At 34.0% G+C, this 13,756-nt stretch overlaps 1 protein-coding gene across 1 annotated transcript; it reads left to right on the top strand.

Moving 5' to 3' along the window:
- The first annotated feature begins 11,693 nt into the window (after positions 1-11,693).
- On the top strand, positions 11,694-13,272 carry LOC121204522 (transcription termination factor MTERF8, chloroplastic). The gene has a single exon (XM_041074496.1). The coding sequence runs from the start codon at positions 11,846-11,848 to the stop codon at positions 13,052-13,054; it is 1,209 nt and encodes a 402-aa protein (XP_040930430.1). The 5' UTR covers positions 11,694-11,845; the 3' UTR covers positions 13,055-13,272.
- Positions 13,273-13,756: the final 484 nt, after the last annotated feature.

The raw sequence follows: 13,756 nt of genomic DNA on the forward strand, positions 1-13,756 counted from the left end.
ACTAGACTAGTCTACATTGAGTGAAGACTTCCTGACTTTCAGTAATGTACTGTTGTATGAATTGTGATGTGTTTCAAGACAGTGAGGTAATGCGATAGTTTAGAGCATTCGATGTTACATAAAATCGGAGTTGTTAAAGGGGTTAAAGCCGAACATTTGGATCTATCAAAATTATCCTTGTCAGTGTTGATATTGGGATGGAAATAAGAAGGATTATTCTTGAGGCCATGTCAGAAATATTTCCATGGCGGAAAGAGGAAAATGTGATGTATCCTATTGTTAAATGTTTGGCGAGATCTATAAATCATATATGTATTGAATGAATTCCTACTCATCAGATTCATGGAATTTAAGGTCTCTTTGATTGTTGGATTTCTTGGAATTCCGATCTTCATTAAATCAAGTTGAGATCTGGGTTTTATGTCATGATATCATGGGAAACTAAGAAGGGTTGAAAATTTAAGAACAGTTGAGAGTTGAGACTGTAAGATTTCATATTATATGAGAAATTAAAGAGATGTATTGGAGGTATAGCTTAAGTGAAAGTTTTTCGCCGCCGAATATGAGATTAAAAGTGAAGACCACTTTTCTCGTAAGATTTTCGAGGTTGAAAATCCCTAAAGGGGGGAGAGTTGTAATATCCTGATTTTGGGCCTAGTCGGAATAGTGGTTTCCTGACCACAAAATCTGAGATAGAGATAATTATTTTATGATTATTTTGAGGTCTATGATATGATTGCATGATTGTGTGAAAATTTCGTGAAGAAATTTTATGCATAAAGTGCTTAAATTGAAATTAGGGACTAAATCAAATAATTTGTAAAACTTGCATTCTAGAAGTTTCTAGTATGAAATTGTTTTGAAATATTAATTAGGAAGTCTTAAATAGCAATTTTACCAATTTCTAAGTCTATGGACAAAAATTGGACATGGATAGAATTTTTGGAAAGTTTAGTAGTAAGGGCATTTTGGTCATTTCGGGGTAAAATGAATTAAAATAAAAAATTAAAAGCCAATTTTGCTCATCTTCAACCCTATGGCCGAATATATCAAGGAGAAACCATGGCTAGGGTTTTTCAAGCTTCCAAGCTCGATTAGCAAGGAAAACTGAAATTCGGACTAAAATGGGGAAAATACCAAGTTGTGGACGAAATGGTAAAAGTAGCCATTTTCGCATACGAGGTAAGTTCATGTGTAAATAATGTAGCATAATTGTTATTTTTAAGTTATTGATGTTAATTATATGATATGTTGATTTTTATTATGAAATATATGCTTTGTGGTTATTTTCGAATAAAATGCAAATTATGTGTATTAATTGTTAAATATAAAGTACTACCGAGTATTGGTTTTGGTATTTTACGGAAGATGGCAAGGATATGTGTTCGAGGAAAATCCCGTTGAACCTTAGGAATAGATTAGGATACAACTGACATGTCACTAGGATGGTTGAGCATCCGAACTCGTTGAGTTGAGTCCGAGTTCACTTATGGATGCAAATGTCCGAACTCGTTGAGTTGAGTCCGAGTTCGTGAGATGTAACTAGGCATCCGAACTCGTTGAGTTGAGTCCGAGTTCACTCATGGATTCGAACGCCCGAGCTCGTTGAGTTGAGTCCGAGTTCGCTTATGGGCGGGTTACATAGTAGCTTGGCTACATATGTGGCACTTATGTGCAAACTTTCCATGTATCCGAATTATATTCCGATGTGTTCAACGGGTAAAATTTTACTCAAGCGGAGGAATACTCGAGATGAAAGGGACGTATTGGTAAGTGTTGTGAAATGAATACTCTGAACAGGCATGTACTTAACCCTCGGGTTGAAAACTCGATATAACAACAATATGGTAAGATGATAAATGAAAATGTGATATGAATGTCTCGGTGATGATTATGCAAATGATGTTTTATGTTTGCTTATATAGTTATGTTACTTGCTATTTGCATGTGAACTTACTAAGCATTTATGCTTACTCCCTCCTTTTCATTCCTTGTAGTGTTGACAAGCCATCTCGGAAATCAGAAACGGTCAGAGGCACGCTCACACTATCCGTATACCATCTTGGCATAATGGTTCGTATATTTTGAGTATGGCATGTATAACATTATAATCATTTTGTGTATATGGTCTTATGATATGGTTATTGAGTGGTATGGAAATGCTTGGTAATGATTAGCTATTGGAATGGCTAATCATGATCATATTTGGTGTTATGTATGCTAAATTGCTAGCTAATCCATGGAAACCATGAAATAGGTAAAATTTATCATAAAATAGATTCAGACAGCAGCAGTGACGTGAGTTTGAAAAATCACTAAAAATAGTAGAGATACAATTAGATGATGAATAATATATGGAATTGAAGAATTATGAGTATATTTTCATATGGATGGAACAAAATAGGTATATGAGTTATATTTTATGAGATGTTTAAATTTTTGTGAAACCGGGCCAGAGTAATTTCTGGATCCCCTATTCTGAATTTGGAAATTCACCATAAATTTTTCAAAGATAATTAGAAGTCATAATTTATATGTACAGATTCCTTATTGAGTCTAGTTTTATTAGAAGCAAATTTTATAGTCATTGAAACTCTGTATAGGGAGATATTTGATTCGTAATACACAGAGGCCAGAGCAGTCAAACTCTGAAACAGGGGAGACTTTAACTAATAAACTGTACTAATTTGCTCGACCAAAAATTCTATAAAAAAAATAATTAAATAGATATATGAGTCTAGTTTCAGGAAAAATTTACGGAATTAGATTTCGAGTTTCGTAACTCGATATATGAATTTTTAAGCGACTATGACGCAGATTGTTATCTTGACTGAAAATTTTAAAAATAAATTGTTTGAGCTGTTTAAGTAATGAATTAAGTCTATTAACACCTCGTGTTCGACTCCGACGACGGTCTCTGGTACAGGGCGTTACAAGTATACACTGATCACAAGAGTCTTAAATACTTAATGACTCATAAAGATTTAAATTTGTAGCAACGAAGATGGCTAGAGCTCATAAAAGATTACAAACTGGTGATCGACTATCACCCAGGGAAGGCGAACGTCGTCGCCGATGCTTTGAGTAGGAAATCATTGTTTTCCTTAAGGACTATGAATGCTCAATTGTTAGTAACTGACGATGGTTCAATTTTAGCTGAGTTAAGAGTGAATCCAATGTTTTTGCAAGAGATCTGCGAAGCTTAGAAAAGTTATAAATAATTGGAAGTTAAGATAACTCAATACGAGGCGGGTATAGAATCAGACTTTAGAATTGGTTCAGATGGCTGTTTGATATTTCAGGACGGAATTTGTGTACCCAAAGACGATACGCTTATTCAAAAAATTTTGCATGAGGCACATAGCAGTTGTATGTCTATCCACCCGGGTAGTGTGTAAATGTACAATGACTTGAAAAAAATGTATTGGTAGTCGAGAATGAAGAGAGACATTTCAGAGTTTGTCTCTATGTGCCTAATTTGTCAGCAAGTGAAAGCCGAACACTAAGTACCTTTGGGTTTACTTCATCCTGTGATGGTTCCCAAATGGAAATGGGACTGTATTACTATGGATTCATGTCCTTGTTGCCTTGGACGCCAAGGAAGAAAGATGCCGTATTGGTTGTGGTTGATTGGATAACAAAGTTAGCTCATTTTATACCGGTGCGTATGGATTATCCGCTTGAAAGATTGGTCGATTTGTATGTTTCCAAAATTGTGAGGCTCTATGGAGCACCCTTGCCGATTATTTTGGATAGAGATCTGAGGTTTACTTCGCGATTTTGGAAAAAGTTACAAGAAGCTTTAGGGACAAAGTTGAATTTTAGCACGGGTTTCCATCCGCAAATCGACGGTCAGTTAGAAAGATTAATTCAGATTCTTGAGGACATGTTGCAGTGTTGTGTCCTTGAATTCCAAGGCAATAGGGAAAGTATTTACCGCTGGTAGAATTTGCCTACAACAATAGCTATCAGTTGAGTTTGAAAATGGCGCGTTATGAGGCTTTGTATGGGCGTAAGTGCCGAACACCCTTGTATTGGACCGAACTCAGAGAAAGTCAGATTCATGGGGTTGACTTAGTCAAAGAGACCGAAGAGAAAGTAAAGATAATTTGTAACTACGCGGATTTGAAACGAAAGGAAATTGGGTTTCAAGTCAGTGATAAGGTGTTTTTAAAAGTATCCCCATGGCAGAAAGTCCTCAAATTTGGTAAGAAAGGAAAATTAAGTCCACGTTTTATTAGACCTTATAAAGTGACTGAGAGAATTGGATCGGTAGCTTATCAACTAGCCTTTCCATCTGAGTTAGAGAAGATCCACAATGTTTTCCATGTGCCGATGTTGCACCGTTACCGTTCTGACCCTTCGCATGTTCTTTCGCCAACAAAGATTAAGATTCAGTCAGATATGACTTATGGCAAAGAACTGGTTAAGATTTTGGCTCAGAAGGTTAAACAATTGAGGAATAAGAGTATATAACTTGTAAAGGTATTATGGCATAAACCTGGGGTAGAAGAGGCCACATGGAAGCTCGAGGAGACCATGAGAGACCAAAACCCAAAGCTTTTTAATGGTAAGATTTTCGGGGATAAAAATCCCTAAGGGGGAGAACTGCCAATTTTGGGCTAGTTAGAATAGTGGTTTCAAAACCACTAATTCAAGGCCAGAGAAATTATTTTTAATATTATTTTATGTATTATAGCATGATTTTATGAGTGCATGAAAATTTTGGTGAAATAATTTTAGCGATTGCTTACTTAATTTCAAAAAAGGACTAAATTTCATAAGGGAGAAAAGTTTTATTTCATTAGCTAAAGGTGTCAATTAGCTATGGAACATTAAATTAGAGGTCTTTATTGAGTAAATAGACCATAAAGTTGTTAGTGGCTGAACATAGGGACAAAAGATTTGTAAAGTCAAAATTAAATGAAAAAAGGTGACTAATTTGACTAGAATATAATAAAATAAGGAAAAGTTATCATCTTTTTTTCATTTCTTCTCTTCTCCACTGATTTTCTTCAAGAAAGAAGGTCATGGGAGCTTGAAATTTTTAGCAACTTTAGACTCTTGGAAGTAAGTGATTTTGATGGCCTTTCTTAATGATTTTTGTACTTTTGGGGCCCTTGTAGCTTAAGCTAACTAATGGGAGGGCTATTTTGAAAAATAGTTGAGAGTCTAGGGTTTTTTCATGATATAAATCATGTTAATTTCTGAAATTTTATGGAAGAAAATGAATCATGATTGTTAAACAAACAACTTTTGTAAAAGGATTTTCTTGAAAACACCTAAAATGGATCATTTTGTAAAGATGGCAAAATGAGTGATAAGTATGAGTAATAATTGGAATTTTGGGCTGCTTCTAGTATAAAAAGAGTTCGGCAAGGCTTGTTTAGTGAGAAAATTTGATAAAAATTAATTTACGAGTCTAGGGGTAAAATAGTAATTTTGTGAAAGTTTAGGGGCAAAATGGTCATTTTGCAAAAATATGAATTATGAAATTTCATTGATTAATGTGATGATTAAACTAGTAAATTTTATCATTATAGATCAAGAAATACAAAATATGAACCTAGACTAGGGGAAAACCAAGCTAGTGGATTAAAAATTGACTAGTCGCTCGCCTTCTGTATACCGAGGTAAGTTGTATGTAAGGAAACTTTATTGTTATTATGTGTTGAATGATTGATTTTTCATAATACGGTTGAATATGCTTATGAATAATGCATGATGAAATTAATGTGGTAAATTCCCGGTTGAACCTAGGAATAGATTGGATATCCATGCCATTACATTTGGGTGATATGTGTGCTAGTGTAAGACCATGTATGGGACATGGCATATGCCACATTATGAGAGCCAGTGTAAGACCATGTCTGGGACATGGCATCGGCCACATTATGAGAGCCACTGTAAGACCATTTTGGAACATGGCATCAGCAATGTTATGAGAGCCAGTGTAAGACCATGTTTGGAGCATGGCATTGGCAATGTTATGAGAGCCAGAGTAAGACCATGTCTAGGACATGGCATCGGCATTGAGACAAGAGCTAGTGTAAGATCATGTCTAGGACATGGCATCGGCCTCGACATGTGAACCAGAGTAAGACCATGTCTGGGACATGACATCGGCCTCAACATGTGAACCAATGTAAGACCATGTCTAGGACATGGCATCGGCAATTTACCCTCTTGTGTGAGGCTTATCGGATATCCTTTAGTATTTCAAATCGTTTCATGGGTTATTTTAAAGCTTATGATAAAGATATGGACTGATATAATCATGTTGTGAGTGGTACAGGTTCTTATTCGAAACTCATGAGATATGAGTCTAGTTAGGATGCCTTAATGGTAAGAATGACATGAGTAAGTTCCAGCCATGAAAATGATTTTGAGACGATTTTGTAATCTTTGGCTTATACTTGTGATATATAAGCATGTAGTGATATTTACCTTTGTTCACTCAAGAATGTTGTGTTAATTTATAAGATGCTATGTGTTTAAATATGCATGGATGATATTGTTACTTATTTATATGCAACTTACTAAGCTTTATGCTTACTCCCTCTCTTTTCCATTTTCATATAGTGCAGCCAAGCTAGCATCGGGAATCAATAGACATCGGAGGTATCGATCACACTATCACCTGAAGCTTTTGGTTTAGTTAGTTTAAATGTTTTGAGTATGGCATATATAAGGACTTGGTCTTTTTGTTTAGTGTCATGTTAGTTTAGCCACAAGTGTTGGCTCATATGGATGTGATATTCATTTTGTATAGGTTATTAATGTTGGCTAATATTGATTACTATTAAATGCATTTGATGAAAATTCTCATGGTTGTGGCTGTTTTGATTATGTGTGTTTATGCTTGGATTGGTTATGTTTGATGTTATGTAGGTTGGTGCAATGAGGGTGGCAAAAAGGCTTGGTAAATAGCCTTATTTTTGTCCCCACAGACAGACATACGGGCGTGTGCCTAGACCATGTGTGACACACGGTTTGCCCCATGGACGTGTAGTCAGGCCGTGTGTCCCATGCACCTAAATTTGGCAAAACAAAATGCCCAGTAGCAACCACACGGATGGAGACACGATCGTGTGTCTCAACCGTGTGGAGGACACGGCCTAGTACATGGACGTGTACGATGGTCGTGTGCCCTTAAAAGGTTGCTGACTTCAGAAACAGAATGTCAAGGCTTTTGTACACGGGCTGAGATACGGACATGTCATGGCCGTGTGGGGGACACGGGTCATGGACACGGGTGTGTGCCAAGCCGTGTAAAAATCCCTGTAGGTTTGAATCGAGAAATAAATTCGCACGAGCTAGGGACACAGGCGTGTCCTGATATGTTTAGGCCTTATAAGCCATACGGGCTTTTAGCATGGCCATGTTAAGAAGACACACGGGCATATCGCCCTTTTACACGAGCGTGTGCCCCTATTTGTTTTGAAATTTTACAAAGTTTTCTAAAGTGTTTAGTTTATTCTCGAACCATTTCCAAAGCGTGTTTTGGACCTCGTAGGTCTATATTAGGGTCATTAAGAGGAATTTTGAAAGTTTCAAAAATTGAGTGAAATTTATGACCCGAAAATGATTATGTGTATGTGTTTAAGCCCGGTAACATCTCGTATCCTGTGCTGGTATCGAACTCGGGTAAGGGGTGTTACAGGATTGGGTGAAGGGTATTACATTTAACCACTTTGAGATAAATCCGCTATCCCAATATGATCATATTTTATCTCATGGTAACCATTACATCTTCCTTCATGGAAATTCAATTACTATGAAATAGCAATTAAGTCATTCATCACAAAGACAAACAGCCCATGACCGCATTTACTTTTCATCTATCATGTAATGCCAATTTGAGGATATCATTCACTCATGTCTTGAGTTATGGATTCTATTATTGTGAATGATGCTACATACTGCAGTAGTCGTACACCCAACACACCAACTTTTGGTTCTTTATCAATTCGAACTCAGGCTTTTACTTACATCAAAGTATACGAGTCACACATAAATAGTTCATCATCCACTCAGGATTAAGGTATAACACACTATGAACGTCACAAGTGAATAAATCCATAAACGAATTCAAGATCTATTCTACTTGGGTCTAGTCCGATGTATCTATCTTTTAGGAGTCGTCTACTATAATGCCCAAGACAAAGCATCTCCCTAATAGGACTTGATAGACAACATATTAGTCTTTCAATTGGTTTGCTTATTTTTTATTAGACTAAGGACAAGTTTCATGTTCATCTACTAATATAAGTTGTCTTTTTGTATTATGATCTGACCATTTAATACCGCTTATTATTAGTTTAAACATTAGACAACCATTGAGCTAATATTTGCTTGTATTTTGCTTTGCATGCAAAAACCAGGTGAGGACAATATACAAAGAGTATTAATGTAATTCATGAATAATTTTATTAAATCAATCTATTCGAAAAAATAAAACTGTACATAGACGAACATACAACACTTAGGGCATTGGATTTAACATTGAATGTCTTTTTCATCACATCTTAATTGATGTGTCCCTCAACTACCTCAAGGGTCTCCCTTACATCCCTTATGGAGCCCTCAAGTTTGGCTACATTGCCTCTCAAAGCTGACATCATATCTTTTGATCTACTAGCATTCTTGCCCCTCCCAGCATGGGTCTCCATCGAGACATTCTGCTTGTCTCCTCTTTTCGTTATCTCAATCAGCGCCTTTGAACTCTAGTTTTGAAATCAACTGTCATGGAGCTAGAACTTTAGTCTAGCAAATTGCGCGACTTTAGGCTATAAATTCTCCTAAGTACTCTCGAAGTATGAGAATTCTCATAGAAATTCTCTAAGGCACCAAAACAAAGTAGAAGCAAAGTCGAAAGAGAAAAGAGCAATGAAAGAATAAAAAAGCTACAAAAAGCAAAAGCACACCAAGTGTTTGTGTAAATGCTCTCAATAGTATTCAATTACTATAAATTATTACAATTAAGTGATTACAAATGAGGGGGAAGATCTTTATTTATAGTTAAACTCCCCCAAATCCAACAATACAGATTAAATTACATCAACTATTGATATTAGTGTCTACCTATAAGATGAGAGTCCTAAGGGATTTAAACTCTATACATCTTTATCCCTTAGGATTTATAATAATCATCCTGGTAACTCTAGTTTTATTGGAGTGTTTCACTGGACCACTAAGGGCTAGTTTGGCAATGCTTTTGAAAAGTGCTTTTGAAAAATACTGTGAAAAAGTGCTTTTGAGAAGTGTTTTTGAAAAGTTTGGTTTAAAATTTGAGTGTTTAGCGTTACTATCAAAAAATGCTTTTGAGAAATAAAATGTCCATTTTAGACATGTTATTATCAAGTAACAAATATGCATTTAAATAATACTTAAATTAGTTAATATTATTATATTTTAGTAAGAATATAAAAAAATTATTATAAATTCTTGTTAATATTTTAATATATAAAATATAAATTTTAAATATTTTTAAGCAATAAATATTAATTATTTATAAAATTTAATTAGAATATATAAACTATATTTTAAATATTTAAATATAACTATTAAATATTTGTAATTAGTATTTTAAAAAATATTTTTTTTATTTTTAATTAATGATTTTAACACATTTGTAATTAAGTACCAAGAAAAAAAAAAGATAAAGTACTATGTTATTGGAGGGGTGAAAAAGTAATTAAGTACTAAAAGTGCTTTTGAAAAAAGAAAAGCTAAAAATTTTAGCTTCTTCTTTTCAGAAGTGCTTTTCAAAAGAACTTCTGAAAAGTTAAAAATTTCAGCCAAAAGTAGTTTGCTCTGTACAGTTTTTCTTCCAGAAGTGTTTTTGGAGCCAGAAGTGCTTTTGAAAAGCAATGCAGAAATGACTTAAGTCTTCAAGTAGATGAGCTTCTCCACATATTTCACGAATTATACAAGTTCATATAGATCAAATGAGTTACAGTTAATCAATTAATCTTCATAGAATGTTCTGTATGCAAAAATTACGAGTTTTGATCTGTCACCTGTAAGATAAGATAGATGCGAAATTGAAATTTATTTCAATTGAAAACAAAAATGTACATGGTGGAAATCTGCGCCCCTTGTTGTTCGTCTCTTTTTATAAAACCAAAAATTAAAATTTTAATCTTAATAGAATTCCTTTTGATAAGTTTAAGGAATTATTAATAAAATATAAAAGATATAAAAGGTGATAAATAAAATAATCGTAATATAAAATTTTAAACTATTACCTAAATAAAATTTCAAAATAAAATTCTCTAGTGTAAAGACACGTTCATAAATTTCTTTTATGCCCAAAAATTTCGGGCAACCCGCATTTTCAATTTTTCTCGTCTTTCTCGAATTTACTTCGTACCTAAATAAAAATCAAGTAATAAATTCAAAATTTCCATTAAAAAGTAAAGATTAATCTCAAAATTACATGAATTTTAATTTAGTATATAATTATATATATTAATTTTAATTGATATAATGATACACGTAAAACTTTAATTGTGGTTCAAATATATACTTAAAATTTTAATTTTGATTTAATTATATACATTTAAAGAAATAAAAACATCAATTTATTTTTATATTGAATAAATATAATTATTTATATATAAAATATATAAACATAAAATGATAGTATATCAATAATTATGTTAATAATTTATAAGAATTTAATCAAATCAAAATTTAATATATAAAATTACACGGAATCAAAATTTATATATATAATTATACATTAAACTATAATTCATATATAATTTTAATATTTATTCTAAAAATATATACATTTATTATCATGTTTGCAAATTTTAAATGGTGAAGATGTTTATTCCACTATTAAATAAATAAGTAAATAAACTTATTTATTTACTACTATTTGACTAGCTAAACAAACACAAACCATACTTTCAAAAATGAAAACACAAAACATCTACTATAAAAAGATTCAAAGAAGAGTCAGAACACAATAAATAATTAAATTTTGAGTTGGAGTATTAGACTCGTATTTATATCCCAATTTCCCTCCCAACTTTTGAAATTTGGTATATTTATTTTTAATTTTAATAATTTAATTTCTATATACATTTAGTTTGAAAATTAAAGCTCAATTAATAATATCTTTTGATTTTTAATTTCTGATGAGTTTTATTTAAATTTGAATATATGACTTTTTAATTTTTTAGTTACATATGATATTTTAATATTTAAAGGTTTAGTCTTAAAGGTAACTTATCTTAATTAGTATTATTATTGTTACTAGTGCAAGAAGATATAGATTCAAACGAGTTAAAACGTATCTACCCTCCTATTAAATTGTTTAAAAAAGGTTATCAGTAGTTTTAGACATCTTAAAAAATAATAATAATGGAAAAGACATACATTTCATTGTCCAAAGTTAAAGTATCACAGGTTACGGATCAAAACTCGTGACAAGTACATACAAATCGTCTTATAGAGATTAATTGATTAAATGAAACTAATTTAATTCATTTAAATTAATTCAATTCGTGAAACATAAAAATTATCTACTTAAAATCCTAGTGATATAATGAGTAAAATTAGAATTTCAACCCCTAACATTCATATCTTATAAATACACACAGTTGAAAGTGTGAAACTCCACTATAAATAATTATTTCCTCATTTGTACATACAACTGAAATCTTTAAATAATAAAATACTTTTTCACAGCATTTAACCAAAAGCCGAACGCAAGTGGAGTTTTCACTTCTCAAAATGGCTTAGTTTCTGTAATATCCAAAGGAAACTAACCGTTATCTATTGTCATCTTCGTCATCATCAATCATTCATCATCCACTCAAAAACTGCTACAATGGCAGTAACCCAAAATTTCCAGACCCTAAGAATGGACTATCTATCAATCTCTTCGGCACTATCTCTTTATAGAAAACCAGCTCAACTTAAAGCCATCCTTGCCGAGCTAAAGCCCCCACTCGTCTCTTTACAAGACGAAACTCCCCTCAAACCCATCGTCCCCAAAACCACTTCCAAGCAACGCCCTTTCACCGTCACTTACCTCATAAACTCATGCGGTCTTTCCTTAGAGTCCGCCATTTCAGTTTCTGACAAGGTACAGTTCCAGTTCCCAGAGAGACCCGACTCAGTCCTAACCCTTTTGAGAAACTACGGCTTCTCCAAAACCCGGATCTCAAATCTCATCAGGAAGCGCCCCATGCTCCTATTGTCCGACCCCGAGAATACCCTTTTGCCAAAGCTCGAATTTTTTCAGTCTATTGGGTTGTCAAGCAATGAGCTTGCCAGGATTTTGTCTTCAGACCCCACCCTTTTGACTCGAAACTTGGAGAACCAAATTATGCCCACTTACGACTTCCTCAAGAGCGTATTGTTATCTGATGAGAAAATCGTTGCTGCTTTGAAGCGTACGACATGGGTTTTTTTAGAAGATCCCTCGAAGAACCTTATGCCCAATGTTACTTATTTGAGAGAATCAGGTGTGCCTCAGAGATGCGTTTCCCTTTTATTGACTCATTTCCCCGAGGCGGTGATGCAAAAGCATGAACCCTTTGTTGAAACGGTGAGAGAGGTTAAGGAAATGGGGTTTGATCCAAAGAAATCCACGTTTGTGCTAGCGGTTCACGCCCTTTCAGGGAAAGGCAACAAGTCCATATGGGAAAGGTGTTATGAGGTGTACAAGAGATGGTGTTGGAGCAATGATGATATTCTATCAGCATTTAGGAAACACCCTCATTCCATGATGTTGTCAGAGAAGAAAATCATGAAGAGCATGGATTATTTTGTGAATGAGATGGGGTGGGCATCAAGGGCCATAGCTGAATGTCCTGTGGTACTGTTTTTCAGCTTGGAGAAGAGGATCATCCCCAGGTGTTCGGTTTTCCAGGTTTTGTTGTCAAAGGGATTGATAAAAGAAGGTTTCAGCTTAACCACTGTGTTGTTGCCTGTTGATAAGCGTTTCTTGGAGAGGTTTGTGATGAGATACCAGGAGGAGGTGCCTGAATTGTTGAGTGTGTATCAAGGCAAGGTCAAACTTGAGGGGTTATGATCAATTTACTTTCATTGTATCAGCTAAGCCTTGGTTGATTTAGGCACCAAATTAGTTCACCATTGGAACTTGCATCTCATGTATATAGTGCCTCTTGATTTCATTTGTTTTTAATTATTTATTCTAATTGTTAGCCGTAGACACGGTTTAGTTCATACATCTTTGGGCTTCGGAATAGAGACTTTACAAATAAAGCCCGAGGATTTCTATTGCTGTTATTTTAGATGTATACAGTTACAATTATCTACTTTCCCAATGTAGTATCATTTTATGAGAACAGAATATGGTGTAGATCAGCCGGAAGAGGTATCTTTAAAAGTACTTGCTCCAAGGTCTAACCTAGAATTCCAAATTTTATGACATGTTAGGGAATCTCGTATGAAAACTATCCACTATTGAAGCGTATCTTAATGCCCGAAACTAATTACAACTCTACATTTTCTTCTAGCTCAAACAGAAGAACTTAGATTATTTGCATTTTCCCTTTGTGATTTCAATGAGGGTTAAACAACCGTCTCTATGTCATAATAGCGACACCCTTATCATGTTAAGGGCCAAAGGTATATATATAAAGTTCAATATACATGTGTATGCATATGCAGGTTAGCTTCAGTTCCTCTGCAAAATCTAAGATTAAAAACATGGTTTGTTGAGGAAGAAGATTTCGTTGCAGAATGAGGTCTCTCAGTTTAATGAGTATGA

The sequence above is a fragment of the Gossypium hirsutum genome, chromosome A08 (genome assembly GCF_007990345.1).
Source record: "Gossypium hirsutum isolate 1008001.06 chromosome A08, Gossypium_hirsutum_v2.1, whole genome shotgun sequence".
In the NCBI taxonomy this organism is placed as follows: Eukaryota; Viridiplantae; Streptophyta; class Magnoliopsida; order Malvales; family Malvaceae; genus Gossypium; species Gossypium hirsutum.

Coding starts and splice junctions, on each gene's coding strand:
- LOC121204522 (XM_041074496.1), top strand. CDS start 11,846: ATGGCAGTAACCCAAAATTTCCAGACCCTAAGAATGGACTATCTATCA.